Source organism: Vipera berus (assembly GCF_964194415.1).
Source record: "Vipera berus genome assembly, chromosome: Z".
NCBI lineage: Eukaryota > Metazoa > Chordata > Lepidosauria > Squamata > Viperidae > Vipera > Vipera berus.
The window spans coordinates 59108419-59128502 of record NC_138205.1 but is presented as its reverse complement, the minus strand read 5'-3'; the positions used below and the strand labels follow the sequence as shown (position 1 = coordinate 59128502).

At 40.8% G+C, this 20084-nt stretch overlaps 1 protein-coding gene across 2 annotated transcripts in view; it reads left to right on the top strand.

Moving 5' to 3' along the window:
• The window catches only part of ERP44 (endoplasmic reticulum protein 44), a 164239-nt gene that overhangs the window by 42706 nt on the left and 101449 nt on the right, over window positions 1–20084 (top strand). For both annotated transcript variants that reach the window (XM_081345345.1, XM_081345346.1), the window contains exon 4: window positions 2728–2843. In XM_081345345.1, coding sequence (XP_081201471.1) covers window positions 2728–2843 — 116 coding nt within the window. The remainder of the gene's footprint in view (window positions 1–2727; window positions 2844–20084) is intronic.

The window sequence follows — 20084 nt, the reverse complement described above, 5'->3', positions numbered from 1 at the left end:
AAATGGAGTAGCCTTCATAGTCAATAAAAGAGTAGGAAAAGCAATACTGGGATACAATCCTCAAAATGACAGAATGATCTCAGTTCGAATCCAAGGCAAACCATTCAATATCGCAATAGTCCAAGTCTGTGCCCCAACCACCAGTGCTGAAGAGGATGAAAGATCTTTTCAAGAAAATTGGAGAGATGAAGGGAACGTTTAATGCAAAAATGGGCATGATAATGGACCAAAATGGCAGGGACCTAACAGAGGCAGAAGAGATTAAGAACAGGTGGCAAAATTACACAGAGGAACAACTATACAAGAATGAGCTTAATGTCCCTGATAATCACAATGAGGTGGTCACTGACTTCGAGCCAGACATCCTAGAATGTGAAGTGAAGTGGGCCTTAGAAAAGCTGAGCAACAACAAAGCTAGTGGAGGTGACAGTATTCCAGCTGAGCTATTCAAAATCTTAAAAGATGATGCAGTAAAAGTGCTACCCTCAATTTGCCAGCAAATTTGGAAAACTCAACAGTGGCCACAGGATTGGAAAAGATCAGTTTACATTCCAATTCCAAAGAAAGGCAGTGCCAAAGAATGATCAAACTATCGCACCATTGCACTCATTTCTCATGCTAGTAAAGTCATGCTTAAAATCCTACAAGCTAGACTTAAGCAGTATGTGGATAGGGAACTACCAGAAGTACAGGCAGGATTTCGAAGAGGCAGAGGAACTAGAAATCAAATTGCCAACATACGCTGGATCATGGAGAAAGCTAGGGAGTTCCAGAAAAACATCTACTTCTGCTTCATTGACTATGCTAAAGCCTTTGATTGTGTGGATCATAACAATCTGTGGCAAGTTCTTAAAGAGATGGGAGTACCAGTTGTCTCTTGAGAAACCTATATGTGGGCCAAGAAGCAACAGTGAGAACTGGACACGGAACCACTGATTGGTTCAAAATTGGCAAAGGAGTCCGGCAAGGCTGTATACTGTCGCCCTGCCTATTTAACTTATATGCAGAGCACATCATGAGAAAGGCAGGGCTAGATGAATCAAAAGTTGGAATTAAGATTGCCGGGAGAAATATCAACAACCTAAGATATGCAGATGATACCACTCTAATGGCAGAAAGTGAAGAAGAACTAAAGAGCCTCTTGTTGCAGGTGAAGGAGAGTGCAAAAGTTGGGTTGAAACTTAACATTAAGAAAACCAAGATCATGGCATCCGGCCCTCTCAGTTCCTGGCAAATAGATGGGGAAGAAATGGAGGTAGTGACAGATTTTATTTCCCTGGCCTCCAAGATCACTGCAGTGGGTGCTGTAGCCAAGAAATTAAAAGATGCTTGCTCCTGGGGAGGAAAGCCATGGCAAATCTAGACAGCACACTAAAAAGCAGAGACATCAGCCTGTCAACAAAAGTGCGTATAGTCAAGGCTATGGTCTTCCCAGTTGCAATGTATAGCAGTGAAAGTTGGACCATAAGAAAGGCTGAGCGCCAAAGAATTGAGGCCTTTGAACTCTGGTGCTGGAGAAGACTCCTGCGAGTCCCTTGGACTGCAAGGCGATCAAACCGGTCAGTCCTAGAGGAGATCAACCCTGACTGCTCTTTAGAAGGCCAGATCCTGAAGCTAAAACTCAAATACTTTGGCCACCTAATGAGAAGGAAGGACTCACTGGAGAAGAGCCTAATGCTGGGAAAGATTGAGGGCAATAGAAGAAGGGGACGACAGAGAATGAGGTGGCTGGATGGAGTCACTGAAGCAGTAGGCGTGAGCTTAAATGGACTCAAGAAAATGGTAGAGGACAGGAAGGCCTGGAGGAACGTTGTCCATAGGGTCGCGATGGGTCAGACATGACTTTGCAGCTAACAACAACAACAAATTATACTTTATTCTTTAGGAATGTTCTCATGAAACATAGGGATTTTTTTTCCTTCTTTCTTATTGCCAATATACTGTAAATAAGTAAGTAAGTAAGTAAGTAAGAGAATATAAGGAACGGTGGCTGGAATTGGGCATGTCTAGTTTAATGAAGAGAAAGACAAGGGGTGACATGATAGCAGTGTTCCACTATTTCAGGGGCTGCCACAAAGAAGAGGGAATCAAGCTATTTTCCAAAGTACCCAAAGGCAAGAAGCAACAGATGGAAACTAACCAAAGAGAGAAGCAACCTAGAACTAAGGAGAAATTTCCTGACAGTTAGAACAATTAATCAGTGGAACAACCTGACTTCAGAAGCTGTGAATGCTCCAACACTGGAAGTTTTTAAGAGACTGGACAGCCATTTGTCTGAAATGGTACAGGGCAGTATAGGCAACCTTGGCTTTTTTATGACTCGTGGACTTCAACTCCCAGAATTCCTGAGCCAGCCATGCTGAGGGGAAAGGGAGAGGTTTCCATGCTGAGCTATATTGGCTCAGGAATTCTGGGAGCTGAAGTCCACGAGTCATAAAAGAGCCAAGGTTGCCTACCTCTGGTACAGGGTTTCCTGCCTGAGCAGGAGGTTGGTCTAGAGGACCTCCAAGGTCCCTTCCAACTTTATTATTATTACTTTAAACCCCTTCCTCAAAGATTAGGAAGATATTCAGAATACCTTGGTTCATTGATTTTTCTGTGTAAAGTAATCTCTTGTTTAATGTACTGTAGAACATTTGCTTTCAGTAATTCTGTGTGATACTACAATGTGAAATCCTCTATTACCTTATTTTTAGAAATTGCCTCTTATTTGATATCTTTCAACAGGTGTCGATTTAGTCAAATGCTACACCCTATATTTGAGGAAGCTTCTAATTTAGTTAAAGAGGATTTTCCAGATAAGAATCAAGTTGTATTTGCCAGAGTAGATTGTGATCAGTACTGTAAGTAAACGGCTTTAAGAACTTGTTTATGTTTTAAATATCTAGTTATAAAAAATTAATTGTTATTAGAATAAGTCAAGATCTTGCAGATCTTGAACATAGATATGTTGCTGGTTTAAGAAATTGATTATGTGCCATAAATATGAATTTTTAGCAAGCAGATTTCTCTCTGTAACAATCTGTCCCTAATTTGATATTTCAGGTCTTCCAATTATGTATCTATCACCACTATAATTGAGTCAATCTATCTTGTTGTTTATCATAATTAACTAAAAATTGCATTTTTCACTTTTAATGACTTCTTTATTTTTTCAAAGTTCCTATTGAACTCTAGTCAAGAATTACTTCTTTCATTTTTTCCAATATTAGGATTCCACTTTTCTGCAGAAAGAATATTTAAATGTCTATTTCTCTGTATTTTAGTTTTTTGAATGTGGCTTATAGTTAGCATTTATAATTATTCATTTTGGAACAAATTGTATTTACAATGTAAATATCATCTTTGTTTATGCAATTGCAATGCCTACAGGAACCACAAATAGGACCTTTTTTTCTAACTGCATTCAGAATGGTCAGCTAACATAGCTGTTTTATTTTGATGTACAATTGATCAGGTATGCTGCAGATTTTAGCAACTGGTCTACTAAGGCACAGCAAATGATTATTGATGACTTTTATTATGCTTGATGTCTAGTAAAAAATATTTTCCTGCTTTTAGAACCAATATAAAGATGTTTTTCTGGAGAATGTGTGGAATATTAATGTGATTCTAGAAAGGTCTTAACTCTTTATTATTTTAATCATATTTCTAAAATTAGAAATAGAAGCTGTTATAAGAGCTATATTAGTTGAAAATTACCATATTTTTATTAAAATCATAATTTAATGAATACAATGATAAATGATGCTATAATAGTATGGAAAAGGAAGTATTAAACATGATGTCTTATTTGATAGTGAACGTTATGTCCTAAAAGTGGGTAAGTAGTAATCAAGAACAAGTCAAGCAATTGTGTAGTTCTCCTTCCAGTTGAATGAAATTCTGCTGCTAATGAAAAGTTTTATGCAGTGAGTTGTGGAATACTAAAAGGTGTGATTGGAATATAAATTTACAATGTGATGTTACTGCACTATAACACTGCACCCATTTATTTTTTCTACATATCTTTTATCGAGCATTTTTTAAAATAGATCTTTGGTCTCGCCTCCATCCTGCCTGTAATGGATAATAATGACATAACATTAGCTGGATAAGGATTCTTAGCCTTTGTCTTCCTGCCAGTTGAAATCTCTATTAATATGTCAATAATAGAGGTATTTTTTAAAACGATGCTTAGGCAGTCATTAATTCATCTATCAGTAAAACATTTAAATAATTGGCAATAGTAATAAGACCACACATGGCAGAGCAATTTGAATTCTGTAATGCAAACTTCATGTGATACTGTGAAACCAAATGACTGTAACATTTTGTATCAGAAGTTTCTGCTTTGTACTTGCATAACCCTTGATTGTGCTCTTAAAAGAAATCAAGCCAGGCATTAACATTCATACCCACTTAACAGTGTATAATACCACTGTTCTGAGGTTACTTTTATCTATGTTTGATCTTCTTCCTTACTTCCTCTTTTACCACTTTGGGTGTCAAGGAGATACATACAAAGATTTGACTCTTGCACTTCTTGTGGCCTCAACCATTGTTATTTGATGCTGCTGTAGCGTGTCTTTGATGTTGTCTCTCTATCTTTTTCTGGGTTGCCTTCTTCTCTTTTTCTTTTTATGTTTGCCTTGTATGATATAGAATCCTCAGACATTCTCTCCAGATGGGCAAACTACTTCATTCGCCATCTTGTAAGTAGTTTAATATTGGTCCTATTCTAGTACTTTCTCTTATAATCTCACTTCTGATTGTATTCTTTCTAGTCACTCCTGAAGCTTTCCTCAAACATCTCATTTTTGAAGTAACTAACTTTTGTTTATGCTTTATTGCAAGTGTCCATGTTTGACACCGATATGTGGGAATAAATATGGTTTGTATGAAATACTTCTATGCACTAATTGGTACTGTCTTATTTTTGCCTTACTGCATCATATGTTAATCTCTTCATCCATTTTTCCCTCTTTGGTAAATGTTTCTAAATATTTCAACTCTGATACATGTTTTTATGCTTGTCCCTCTATAACTATGCTTAAACTGTATTTTTCTCCTCTGATTACCATTACTTCTCTTTTTTCTTTAATAACTCTCATATTATTTGTCTTACTTTCATAGACATGAGATGTTGGTGCAGTCTTTAGCTGTACTAACTATCAATCCCTGATCATCTGCAAAGAGTACTTGGTTGATATTATTTTCATTCCTGAGTTTAGATTTTCTTTGCTTAGTGTACATAATAAATAATAGTAGTGATAAGCTGCAACCCTCAATCAGAATAGAGCTGGAAAAGACCTTGGAGCAGGGCTTTTCAACCTTTTCAGCCATTGTACCACTTTTAGGATAAGGCACTCTCCGAGTACCACCAGTCGCCCAGCAGGGTGTCAAAAACGTGACCAAAAAAAAAAGGAAAAAAATGATAAGTACAGGTAGTCCTCGACTTACAACATTTCACTTAGTAACTGTTCAAAGTTACGATGGCACTGAAAAAAGTGACTTATGACCATTTTTCACACTTATGACTGTTGCAGCATCCCCAGGGTCATGTGATTTACATTCGGATGCTTCGCAACTGATTCATACTTATGAAGGTCAGTGTCCCAGTCATGTGATCACCTTTTGCAACTTTTTGACAAGCAAAGTCAATGGCTGGGGGGGGGGCAGCTCATCACTCAGGTTGCAAGGTGCCTGTGTGGGGGTAATGATCCATGGGTCTCTGGTGGAGGGAGGTGGGACTGGGGTGGGTGCCCTCCCTCTCTCCCATTGTCCCTTCCTTCTTTCCTTCCTTTCTTACCTCCTTTGTCCCTTCCTCCTTCCCTTCCTCCCTTCCATTGTTCCTCCCTCCCTCCCTCAGGTACAGGGTGCCTGTGTGTGTGTGTGTGTGTGTGTGTGTGTGTGTGTGTGTGTAATCCATGGGTCTCTGGTGAAGAGGGGTGGGACTGGGGAGGGTGCCCTCCTTCCCTCCCTCTCTTCCATTGTCCTTCTGTCCTTCCTTTCTTACCTCCTTCTTTGTCCCTTCCTTCCTTCCCTTTGTATAAGAACTACCACCCACCACAAAAGACACCACAAAAGTTGTTACTATTGTGAGCGGGCAGGAGGGAAACCAAACTTTTCAATAGGCATGCTACTGTTTATACTCTGAAGGGCAAATATGCTGCTTGCTAAGTGAAGCCCCAGGATAAGCGGACTACGTGTGTGTGTGTGTGTGTGTGTGTGTGTGTGTGTGTGTGAGAGAGAGAGAGAGAGAGAGAGAGAGAGAGAAAGGAATAGAGAGAATGTACATCAATATGCATATCTATTTGTGCATATATTCATATTTTATAGTGCTATTCAAAGTTCATGTTATCCAGATTGCATACATAAGTTTCATCTTGCTGTATGATTTGATATTGTTTTTTAGCCAAAATATTTGTCTGAAAGTACTTTTTTAACTATCCTGAATTTCTCACTTTAGTTTTGGATATTCTGAGTATTTGAATGCCAATTTGTTTGTTCTGGTTAATGACTGCAGTAAAGTTAAGATGATGATAATGATAATGCAACCCAGAAGGATGCAGTAAGTTGAGAAATATTGAAAAGAATAACACTTTGATTCAACTGATCAAGGAGAGTATTTATAGCTAAGGGTTGACATGAGGGGTCCTTGGTGCTCTCTAAACTTGGTTGTTTTCTTGCAGATTTTCATTACCCCAATTATGAAACATCAGCAGTGCTAGTAGGGAATGGGGTTTGCTGTTAATTTATATTCTTGTAGTGGGTTGCCCTGTTAGTATAGGGAGGAGTGATCTTAAAGGTTTTTTGTTTCTTTGCAACAAAGCTCAGAGAGCACTATGCTTTGATTCAAACTGGCAGAAATTTGCTATGAAAAGTAAAGAAATTAAAATTTGGGGGGGCCAAGGATCTTGATGTGTAACATATTACAACTGACAGGAAGAAATAAGAAACTCTGGAGAAATCAAATAGATCGAGATTGAAAGAGATTATAACTTTGAAAACTGTAGCTAATCAAGGAAATTCCAGTTAAGCAGATTCAAACAAGAGAGACAATGCATGTAGTGAAGATGTCAGGGTAGATCTCACTAGAAAGGGAATTCTAATGGAAAACATCCTTAGAAAGTCCACTTTTCTCTCCATTATCAGAGGTGTATAATGGCAGAGGAGTTTGCTGCAAAGATGAAGTCTCCAGAAGTCTCCCTTCAGCCTTGCTCTGTCCACCTGGAGACCTCCCCTCCCAAGAAGAACATCTGTAATGTCAAAGCCCTTCCCTTCCTTCCATCCCATCTCCCCTTCCCTCCCTCCCCCCCTACTCTGAAAGCTTGAGTTTGCTAAGTGAGGCCAGTAAATAATTACTGAATGGAAAGAATTGGGACACACAGCACAGGGAATCTGAGCAGCGCTGAGCAACACACAGAAAGCAAACTGAAACAAAAACACAGAGACTCAGGAATGCAAGATCAGCGCATGCTCAGAAAAGCTGAATCTCGGAGTTCCTTGTCTCCAATGTTTGGCTTGCTGCAAGGAAAGATTGGGGACACGCAGCAGGGGGAATCTGCATTTCTGAGCAGCGCTGAGCAACACACAGAAAGCAAACTGAAACAAAAACACAAACTATCAGGAATGCAAGATCAGCGTGTGCTCAGAAACGCTGAATCTTGGAGTTCCTCATCTCCAGTGTTTGGCTTGCTGCAAGGAAAGATTGGGGACGTGCAGCAGGGGAAATCCACGTTTCTGATCAGCTGACGACTCTGTACCCCTGGCCCCAACCTCTGCCGTCGGTGCCAGCTGTACAGAGTCACCAACGGGGGGGGGGGATGGAGTCAGGTGGGCACGTTTTTCCCTCCACATTCTGATGGCTTCGCCTAACTTGGCGCTGATCAGAAAAAAAGCGTGCACCTTGATTCCCACCTGCTGCTGTGGGATGAGTCCTGGGGACTCATTGCTGCTTTGCTTTCTCCTCCATAAAGAACATCAGGAAGAGGAGAGGGAGGAGGAAAAGAAAATGGACAACCTACCTGCTGAGGCTGTCTCTGTCCCCTTCAGGCTTGCTTTTGGGGGAAGATTGCTAACAATGAGTCCAAGGGGAGGGCGGGGCCTCACTCTGCGCCTGTGCTCTTCGCCTGCAGGCTGCCGGCAAGCAGCATGTTTTCTGGCAGCAAGTGAGCTGGTAAAAAGCGTGGGGGGGTGGCGGGGAGAGGGTGTGGGGGGAGGCATTGGGGGGAGGCGACGTGGGGGAGGCAGGGGGGCAGGAAGGCAACGCTGTGTACCACCAGCCATGTGCTCGTGTACCACCGGTGGTACGTGTACCACCGGTTGAAAAGCCCTGCCTTGGAGCTCTTCTAATCCAACCCCCTGCTCAAACAGGAGACTTTATACCATTTCAGACAAGTGACTGTCCAGTCTCTTCTTAAAAACCACCAGTAATGAAGCACCCACAACTTCTGACGGCAACCTGTTGCACTGGTTAATTGTCCTCACTGTTAGGAAGTTTCTCCTTAATTCCAGGTTGCTTGTCTCCTTGATTAGTTTCCATCCATTGTTTCTTGTCCTGCCCTCTGGTGCTTTGAAAAATAAGTTGACCTTTTTTTCTCTAGACAAGGCATGTCAAATTGCCAGCCCGTGGGCCGGATGCATCATGCCGAAACTGCGCCCACACCATTGCCGGCAATGGGGGAAAAGTCCCGATATGTCGCGTGACGTCGTGAGTTTGACATGCCTGCTCTAGACTAACCAAACTCAAATCCCACAACTATTCTTCATATGTTTTTGTCTCCAGGCCTTTAATCATCTTAGTTGCTGTTTGTACTTTTTCCAAAATCTCAACATCTCTTTTGTAATGTGGTGACCAAAACTAGATGTAGTATTCCAGGTATGGCCTTACTAAGACTTAATAAAGCAATACTAATGTTTCATGTGATTTGATTCTATGCCTTTGTTTATACAGCCAAGGATTGTATTAGCTTTTTTGGCTGCTGCCACATACTGCTGACTCATATTTAAGTGATTGTCCACTTGGACTCCAAGATCCCTCTCATAGTTACTGTTTTTGAGCCAGGTTTTGCCTAATCTGTACTTGTATCTTCAGTTTTTCCTGCCTAAGTGTAAAATCTTGTTTTTCTCCACATTAAATTTCATTTTGCTGGATAGGGGCCATTGTTCAAGTCTCTAAACATGTTTTTGGATTCTGAGCTTGTCTTCTGCAGTGTTGGCTAATTCTGCCAGCTTAGTGTCATCTGCAAAATTTGATGAGCTCCCCTTCAGTGCTTTTCAACCTTTTCACAGATTTTACCACTTTTAGGATATGGCAATATTCGAGTATCACCAGTCGCCTTGCAAGATGTCAAAAACTTGATAACCCCCCCAAAAGGAAAAAAGTGATAAACTACAGGTAGTCCTTGACTTACAACAGTTTGCTTAGTGACTGTTGCAACAACACAGAAAAAGTGACTTAGACCATTTTTCATACTTATGACCTTTGCAGCATGCCCAGGTTCACGTGATTTACATTCAGATGCTTGGCAGCTGATTCATATTTATGATGGTCACAATGTTTCAGTGTCATGTGATCCCCTTTTGCAACCTTTTGACAAGCTAAGTCAATGGGAAAACCAGATTCACTTAACAATCATGTTACTAATTTAACTGCAGCAATTCACTTAACAAATGTAGCTGTCAGAATCCATTTATATCACATTCATAAATGTATGTTTAAAATACTGTGCCTTCCCTGGATTCTGCCATTTCTCCGAGGGGGAGAGGAGAAGGTGTTCATTCAGCCTGGCCGGAGACTGCATTCAAAGACCAGGGAAAACCCTTTTGATCTTAGGACAACAAAGGAGGGGAAGGGAGGGGGATCTGGTTTGTATCTCCATTAGAATCTGAAAAGGAAGGAGGCAATAATCACAAAGACACAGGAAGTTCCCTCTTTCCCACGAAAGGGTTGACACCGAAGTTTAATTGATGTGGGTCTGACCAAATGGGTGTCGAGGGGAGGGGGTTGAACCGGGAACTCTTTATAAAGTATCAAGTTGTAACACAATGCCAGATTCTGTCTTGTATTTCCACAACCAATCACATCCTAGTAAAACCTCCTTTTGGACAAGCCCTGGCTCCAAGAGTTCTTAATTTTCCTAAGATGTGGATTGGAGTGGGTCCTGACAGTAGCAAGAAAAGTCATAAAATGGGACAAAACTCATTTAACAAATTTCTCATTTAGCAACATAATTTTTGGTCTCAATTGTGGTTGTAGGTTGAGGACTATCTGTACACCCACTTACCACACTTTTAATGGGAAACTGGTGCTTGTTTCTCTGACATTAATCTTTGTACCACCTTCTAATCTTTCTATCACCTTCTCTCCCTCTCCTTGTCTCAAAGAAACCTCCCTCTTCTCTGTCTCTCTTTCTCCATTCCCTTCTCTTTTCCCTTTCCTGCCAAAACCTCCTCCTGTTATATCCTCTCCTCTTTACCCCCTCCTTCTATTCTCTTTTGTGCAGATCCAGCTGACTTCTCCTCTCCAAGGCTGTGCTCTGCTCTTGGAAGCGCCAATCAGCTGGAGCCATACGCCAGTCAGCTGGAACCCTATACCAATCCTGGGCGCTCAGCAGAGCCCCAGCAACACCACAATTCCAGCTGACAGGCCTGTGCAGCACTGCTGCTGCTTTACCTCATCCCCACTACACTTTTATACTTTTTTTTTACAGTGCTTTTCAGTCTATCACATGCATACCACCTGCCAGATGCCGAAGTTCCACCAGTAGTAGGCATACCATGGGTTGAAAAGCACTGATTTGAGTCAGGGCTTTTCAACCTTTTCAAAGATTGTACCACTTTTAGGATATGGAAATATTAAAGTACCACCAATTGCCTAGCAAGGTGTCAAAAACTTGATGACCCAAAAAAGGGAAAAAAGTGATAGTCCTCAACTTAGAAGAGTTTGCTTAGTGACTGTTCAAAGTTACAACTGACTTATGACCAGGGCTTTTTTTCTCATAGAACGCTCAGAACGGCGTTCCAGAACCTTTTTTTTTTTGCAGGAAAAAAACAGTTTTTTATTGGTTTTCCTAAGCCTATTGCGTAACAGAGTGAGCGCCTGTTACTCGTCCCAGCTTCTGCCAACCTAGCAGTTCGAAAGCACGTAAAAATGCAAGTAGAAAAATAGGGACCACTACGGTGGGAAGGTAACAGCGTTCCGTGCGCCTTTGGCGTCTAGTCATGCCGGCCACATGACCACGGAGACATCCTCGGACAAGCGCTGGCTCTTCGGCTTTGAAACGGAGATGAGCACCGGCCCCTAGAGTTGGAAACAACTAGCACACATGTGCGGGGGAACCTTTACCTTTACCTTTATTGCAGGGCTAGCAATCTTGGCTCTTTTTTATGACTCATGGACTTCAACTCCCAGGAATCCTGAGCCAGCCATGCTGAGGGGAAAGGGAGAGGTTTCCAAGCTGAGCCATGCTGGCTCAGGAATTCTGGGATTTGAAGTCCTTGAGTCATAAAAGAGCCTGCACTAGAGGAAGACATTAAGGAGGACATTAAAATTATTTACAGGATTACTTCTTTAGGAACTAAACTTTTAGAATCTAAAACAGCTAATTCAAAAAAGCCAACAGGAAAGAACCTCACATTTTTCATCTGCTTCTGTCTTTTGGAAGGTAAAATTAGATAACAAAATAATCTGTTTCTTATGTTAACATCTCTGCAATGAAATCAAAGGTAACAGGAAAGAAATGAGAAACATTTTTCTCAATGTAATATGTTTAATTTAGCTTATTCTAGAAAAAAATAGTATCTTTTGTACACTCTTGAAAACTATTTTGAATCTAAAAAAGTCAAGAATGAAATATTCTTAATTTGGACTTTACTTTTACTGTTTGGACTATTGTGTGTTTTGAAAAATAGATTATTTAGAATCTAGTTATGTTGCACTTCAGTCTTTAAATAATTAACCTAGTATATGATTTCAAACTCCAGACATTTCTTTCCAAGCTCAGAATCTCCTTGTACGTAGTCACATCATGTTTGAAACCAGCATGTATATTTTCTATTGCGTGTTTTGGAATTGCCCACAGTGGTATTTTACAATCTTGCTTATGTCTATACTTCTTCCAAACTCTCAACAATGCCTGTCTTAGAATATGCACTCTAAACACATTGTCTACCTTCTTGTCATACAACAAATATGCATGCCAGCCAAACAACAAATCGTGGCCCTCAAGATTTAATAATCTCTCTTGTGTCAAATTAATCCAATCACTTATCCCTGCTAACGCAGCAGCTTCATAATATAATTTAAGATTGGGCATTTTAAGACCACCTCTTTCTCGAGTATCCTGCATAATCTTAAGTTTAACTCGTGGCCTTTTCCCTGCCCAAACAAATTTATTGATACCCCGTTGCCATTCTTCCAAATTAGAATCTTTCTTAAGAACCGGTATCATTTGAAATAAGAATAAAAATTTAGGCAGGACATTCATTTTCACTGCTGCGATTCTTCCCAACAAAGACAATTGCAATTTTTCCCAACTCTCCATTTCTTTTTGAATTTTACCCCATAGTTTTTCATAGTTATTTTTATATAACTTTGTATTAGAGGGTGACAAAAACACCCCCAAATATTTGACCCTTTTAGCAATCTCAAATCCAGTTAATCCTTCTAAAAGAGCCTTTTGCGATACTGTCATATTTTTGGCCAGAATTTTAGTTTTTTGTGCATTAACTTTAAATCCAGAAACCCTCCCATATTGCATTATTATCTCCATCAGGTCCACAACAGAATTTTCTGGTTGGGTCACTGTAACAACCAGATCGTCTGCGAACGCCCTCAATCTATAATCCTGATCTCTAATTTGAATACCCTTAATTTTTTCCGAGTTCCGAATTTTTATCAATAATATCTCCAATGTTAAAACAAGTAATAAAGGTGATAACGGACACCCTTGTCTTGTGCCCTTCTCAATATTACATGCTTCAGTCAAACTATTGTTAACTATTATTCGGGCAGTTTGTTTTTGATATAATGCCCTAATTGGTTGCAAAAATTTATCCCCAAAATTCATTTTATCTAAAACTTTCATCAAAAATTGCCAATTCAATTGATCAAAAGCTTTTTCAGCATCTAAGAAAATTAGCGCCGCAGGGATCTGGTTGTTCCTTTCCAAAAACTCTAACACATCAACTATATGCCTCACATTATTTTTCATTTGCCTACCACTAATAAACCCAGTTTGATCCCCATGAATCACCTGTTGCAGAACCCTCATCAATCTGTTAGCCAACACCTTAGCAAATATTTTATAATCTGTATTTAGAAGTGATATCGGTCTATAATTTTTAACTTGAGTAGCATCTTGATCTTCCTTCGGAATCAAAGAGATAAAAGCAGTTCTCCAAGACGGAGGCACCTTTCCCCCTCTCTGAATTGTCTGAAACAGTTCCTTTAACGGCTTTATCAACTCCATTTGTAAATTTTTATAGTAAACCGCAGTCAAACCATCCGTACCTGGCGCTTTATCCAACTTCAATTCCTTAATTGCTATAAGAATTTCTTCTTCTGTTATCAACTGGTTAATCTCCTCTTTTTGTGCTTGCGTAAGAACCGGGATGCTAGCATTCTCCAAATATACATCAATGTCTTTTTCATTAATCTTTTCCTTAGCATATAATTTAGAATAAAAATCCACAAAGGCTTCCTTAATCCTGTTGAAACACAACCTTTCCCTTATGTTCAATTTTATCTATATTAGAAGCCCTTTGCTTTTTCCTTAGTCTATAAGCTAGCCATCTACCTGGCTTATTAGCATTGCAAAAAGTATTATGCCTAGCAAACCGCAAGTTGGTTGCCACTTGATCAGCCATCAATTTATCGAATTGTCCTCTTAATAGCTTAATAACTTCCTTAGTCTTCACATCCGATGGGTTCAAAATTAAGACCTTTTCTTTTTCCCTAATTTCATTCTCCAGTTCTTTCCTTCTGGCTTCCAAAGTACGTCTGTATTTATTATTCATATATATCAACACCCCTCTCATGTAGGCCTTGCTAGCATCCCAAACCATGTCCATAGAAGTATCCTTATTCATATTAATTTCAAAAAAATCCTTCATCCGCTGTTTACATTCTTCCACATTTCTCTGATTTCTAAACAAATTCTCATTTACGCGCCATGAGCGCCTATCCCTATTGTCCTTATTGATCTCTAACCAAACTGGACTGTGATCCGAAATAGTCCTTGCACAAATCTTTACCTTCTTAATCCTGGAAAAAAAATCATTAGTCAGCAAAATAAAATCAATCCTAGAAAAAGATTGATGTCTGTCAGAAAAAAAAGTATAATCCTTTTCACGTAGGTGTATGTCACGCCAGATATCTCTCAATTCCAAGTCGTCCTTCATTTCAAAAAAAGATTTAGGCAATCTGGCATGACTCGGAGCACGCTTAAAAGAACCCGCCTTGTCCATCTGTACATCCAATACACCATTCCAGTCCCCCATAAAAATAAACGATTTATAATCCAATTGAGTAAGCTTTGTATGAAGTGAACTAAAAAAATCAGCTTGTTGTTGATTAGGAGCATACAGTCCAACTAAAAGCGTTTTTTTACCTTCTAACAACAAATCTATCATAACATATCTTCCTTGCTTATCTGCTTCAATTAATTCCGCTGTTAGAGTACTTTTAACGTAGACAACCACTCCATTTTTCTTATTCATCGCAGAAGCAACAAATTGCGTGCCCAACCTTGGGTTCGATAAATACTTTTGGTCCATAACCCTAATATGCGTTTCTTGCAAACATATAACATCAATCTTAAATTGTTTTAAATATTGAAAAACTTTCTTTCTCTTCTGTGGTGAGTTTAATCCATTGACATTCCAGGTTAGGAATTTAGTCGCCATGCGTGGCATCCTGAAGCTTTTGAAGCACATCTTTAATAGCCCCTATATTTTCTTTGGGCCGCGCTCCTCCCACAGCTTCACTATAAGTACGTTTTGAAAGTTCCATAAACTTCTGCTGGTCTTGCTCTTGTACTTGTCTTGCTTGTTTTACAGCGGCGCGCGTCAGCCTCTGCTCTCCAGCAGCCACCAATGAAGCTGTAGTTTGATCCCCTCCAGCACCATTCTCCTCTGTCTGTCCACCTTCAGCCTCTTGAGGTTTTCCCTCTCCTGATCCCTTTGCTGCTTCCAGGAGTGATAGAGGGGTTGCTTTTAAAACGTTGTAGAAATCACGCGCCTGAATCACAGTAACCAGACGATATCTTTTACCTTCGTGCATCACCACCAGTCCAACTGGAATCTCCCATCTAAACTTAATATCACGTTGCTTAAGTTCCTGTACGAGAAATGCAAAATCCTTCCTTCTCCTTAAAATCTTTGGAGGAATTTCTTTTAGAACCAGCACTTCTTGCTCAGCAACCACAACTTTAGTATCATAAGCAGCTTGAATAACTTCATCTCTAGTTGCTGTCTTTGTAAAATAGACCACCACATCTCTAGGTAACTTCCTCTGCCTTGCAATCCATGAATTTACACGAAAAACTTTATACATACATCTCTCTATTTCAGATGCTGGCTGGCCCAATACTGCTTCCAAAGCCTCAGAAATCAGCTGCTTTAGGTCTTCTTTAGGAATCTCTTTTAAGCCCCTGATTCTTATAGCATACTGCATCTGATGATACTGGACAAGACTCAATTCTCCGTCCATTTTGTCCCTTAAATTTTCATTCTCCAGTACCTTTACTTCTAATATAATATTCTTTTGACTAAGATCCTCCATTTTTTCTTCCAAACATTGCACACATTCAGCCACGCTTTCCACTGTAGACAAGATGTCTACCCTCATTGCACTAAACTTCTCGTTAAGCTTCTCTTCCATCCTCTCCTCCAATTTCTCCATTTTCTCCTCCAACTTTGCCATCTTATCATCCAGCATTTCTGACATTACCTGGGATTGCCTTGCAAAGGCGTCTTGTAAGTCCTTAAGCGTCAATGCCACAGGAGGTGCAGGAGGAAGCAGAGCTTGCAACGATGTCTGTTGCACCGGGGAAGTTCCCGCACTCCGAAGAACTTTAGAGGAAGATTTAGTTGCCATCTTTCTTCACTTTCACTTGTTGCACACTTTCACTTTAAGTTTATAAAGTCCATTAAGCTAGAGAGTAAGAATAAAAGTCCTCTTCACCTGAACCTCCTGTACCGCTCTGCCTGCTCCTTTTACTCCAAAGTCTTTCCTTCTGGCAGGGGTGGTCGCAAACGCCTGGCTACGCTCCAAAAATCCCGGAGCAGAGACGCTAAACAGCTGGGAGCAACCCAGGCTACGGGGGAGTTCAATCCTTCAGCTGCCCAAGCTTTCAGCTCAGGCAGCCCCGGAGAACTCAACCCCTACCTGGGGCCTCACCCCCTCCTCTTCTCCCGAGGAGGGGGCTTCAAATCCACCTAAACAGCTGATCGGCGCTGTTTTAGGTGGAAAAACTCAGCTGTGAAGCGGACAGCCCGAAACGGCTATCTTCGGCGCCGCGCCGCCACCGGAAGTCCGATTTAAATTATTTTATTAAAACAAATTAACAGCAATTCTTTTATAAGAAGTTGCCTCAAACAAAATGAGTTTGACATGCCAGCTCTTGATAGTTGAATGCTCCAAAATAAATTCTAGACCAGGCCTGTACATGCAGCCTACCAAGCACCCTTGGACAGAGCACAAACTTTTTTTTTTAAAAAAAAAAAGGAATAAAATCACCACCACTGCCCTGAAAGTCATGTTGCCTAGTGCCTCCATGGCTTACCATGACCACAAGCTCCAACACTGTAGATGCTCCTCTAGTCACCAAATCATTGATTAGCCCACTAGCATTCCTTTGCAGACCACAAAGATTTTTAATTTATCAGTGTGGGCCTTTCCCTTCTACAAGGTGCACAGATCTCTTCTAGATTTTCCTCTTGCCTTTCCGAGTTAACTCCTTGGTCTGTCATTGAGCAAGAATTGACTTTGTAGGGAAGCATATTATCATTTTATGTATATTTAACATATGTTCTACCTTTATTTACCAATTGGTAATATTTTTATGCAATCCACATGGCGAGGTTTAATAATAATAATTGGAAGGGACCTTGGAGGTCATCTAGTCCAACCCCCTGCTCAGGCAGGAAACCCTATACGATTTCAGACAAATGGCTGGCCAGTATCTTCTTAAAAATTTCCAGTGTTGGAGCATTCACCACTTCTGGAGGCAGGTTGTTCCACTGGTTAATTGTTCTAACCGTTTGGAAGTTTCTCCTTAGTTCTAGGTTGCTTCTCTCCTTGACTAGTTTCCATCCGTTGCTTCTTGTCCTGCTTTCAGGTGCTTTGGAGAATAGCTTGACTCTCTCTTCTTTGTGGCAGCCCCTGAGATATTGGAACACTGCTATCATGTCACCCCTCACCCTTCTCTTCATTACACTACACATACCCAATTCCAGCAACTGTTCCCTATATGTTTTAGCCTCCAGTCCCCCAATCATCTTTGTTGCTCTTCTCTGTACCCTTTCTAGAGTCTTGACATCTTTTTTATATCGTGGATGTAGTATTCCAGGTGTGGCCTTACCAAGGCATTGTAAAGTGGTATTAGTACTTCACGTGATCTTGATTCTATCCCTCTGTTAATGCAGCCTAGCACTGTGTTGTCTTTTTTGGCAGCTACAGCACACTGCTGGCTCATATTTAAGTGATTGTCCACTAGGACTCCGAGATCTCTCTCACAGTTACTACAGGTGAAACTCAAAAAATTAGAATATTGTGCAAAAGTTCATTTATTTCAGTAATGCAACTTAAAAGGGGAAACTAATATATGAGATAGACTCATTACATGCAAACCAAGATAGTTCAAGCCGTGATTTGTCATAATTGTGATGATTATGGCTTACAGCTCATGAAAACCCCAAATCCACAATCTCAGAAAATTAGAATATTGTGAAAAGAGCCTTGGTGGAGCAGTGGGCTAATGCCTCCTTAAGTAACACCAGCTGCCTGCAATTAGTGCAGGTTTGCATCCCACCAGGCTCAAGGTTGACTCAGCCTTCCATCCTTCCGAGGTAGGTAAAATGAGGACCCAGATTGTTGGGGGCAATTAAGCTGACTTTGTAATAATGCCGCTTGGGGTGTGTGTGAAAGCCCTAATAAGCAGGCATATACATAGAATGAAGGCTACTGCTATGTTTGTAAGCCGCCCTGAGTCTTCGGAGAAGGGCGGGATATAAATGGAATTAAAAAAAAATATTCTAGGCTCAAAGTGTCCCACTCTAATCAGCTAATTAAGCCATAACACCTGCAAAGGGTTCCTGAGCCTTTAAATGGTCTCTCAGTCTGGTTCAGTAGGAATCACAATCATGGAGAAAACTGCTGACCTGACAGTTGTGCAGAAAACCATCATTGACACCCTCCATGAGGAAGGAAAGCCTCAAAAGGTAATTGCAAAAGAAGTTGGATGTTCCCCAAGTGCTGTATCAAATCACATTAATAGAAAGTTATGTGGAAGGGAACAGTGTGGAAGAAAAAGGTGCACAAGCAGCAGGGATGACCGCAGCCTGGAGAGGATTGTCAGGAAAAGGCCATTTAAAAATGTTGGTGACTTTCACAAGGAGTGGACTGAGGTTGGAGTCAGTGCATCAAGAGCCACCACACACACAGGGGGGCGGAGCCAACTGTCAGAGCAGGCGGCTGTGTGAACAGAGCTCTCTCCACGCACAACCTCTCACCCAGTGTTCGCGGGGGCTTTTCGGAGCTTCAGGAGGTCCTGTAGGGACATCCGAAGTTGCAGGCAGCCCGGAGAACCTTCATGAGCGGCGGTTCGTGTTGAAGATCCGGAGAAAGTCTGATGCGAGCGAACCGGGGAGAAGGAGGCCAGTAATGGCCGACATGAAGATCTGACAGAGGGACGGAGCTAGCACGTAAGCAGCGGGACAACGGTAGAGCGGAGCTGACGGAGAGTGTATCCGAATATTTAATAGGAAGCGCTTGAGAAAGAGGTACTGGTTCGAAGTGGGAGCCTCACGGAGAGGGAATAAGCGGCGATAGAAGTCTTGAGGGAAGCGTTTGGCAAAAACAGCAAGGGAAAGAAAGCCGAAGACTATATGACTGTATACTAGCTGGAGATAAGCTACAACAGGTCAAAATCTGAGCTTTGGAGCCATAGAGACTGAACTCTGGATTGTCGGGCGTGGAAAGCGATCAGCTTGGTCTAGTCTGGTCTATCCTGGTAAATTTTGAATTTGTGAACTTTTGAAACTTTTGAAATTCTACTCTACTTGTCACGGGCGGCCATTTGATATAGCAATTTAGTAACTGGAGGTTTGTTTAGTGGGACACCTACTGGTCTTTGACAGCAGAGGAAGACGGAAAAGGTGCCAATTTCTGCGCCGGAAACGGGGGGGGGAAAAAAAAGAAGAAAAACGTGACTTTGAATATATTCATACTATAGAATTCTATTATATAAATTGCTTAGTTGGTAATAAGTATCTGGTGGTAACTGTTTTATATATCTTTTGTCATAGAGTTAAAAGGTTTATATAAGACTCAGGGTATTACACATTGATAAAACGCGTGTTATAATTGGGGAAACATGACAAGTATCTCAGGAGCAACTAAGCCTAGCACTGGCAAAAAGGCGGCAGCACAGGGACAGGGGATGGCCTCAAGTCCCTCCAATCAGAAATCTATAGAGGATATGCTGCAAAGGGAAAGATCTAACTCGAATTCCTTTAAAGATTTACATGCCCTTTTGCAAAACCTACACGAGGCAATGGCCAAAAACCACGAGGAGATGAAGAGAGAAATAGGCCAAATAAGAAACGACACTGGTGAATTAAAGGGGAAAATCCAAGCGATAGATGATAAATTTGAAGGGATTCAACAACAATTAGTCAAAAATGAACAAAGACTTCAAGATATGGAAGCTAGAATGGAAAAAGAGGAAAAGAGAGTAGATGATTTAAATGAAACACTCCTTCAGGCTAATAAGGAGTTAGAAACAACAGTCATTTTTCTGGAAGCAGAAAAGGCTGCTCATTATCTACGCTTCCAAAACGTTCAAGAAAAAAGAGGGGAAGATCTGTTGGTCATG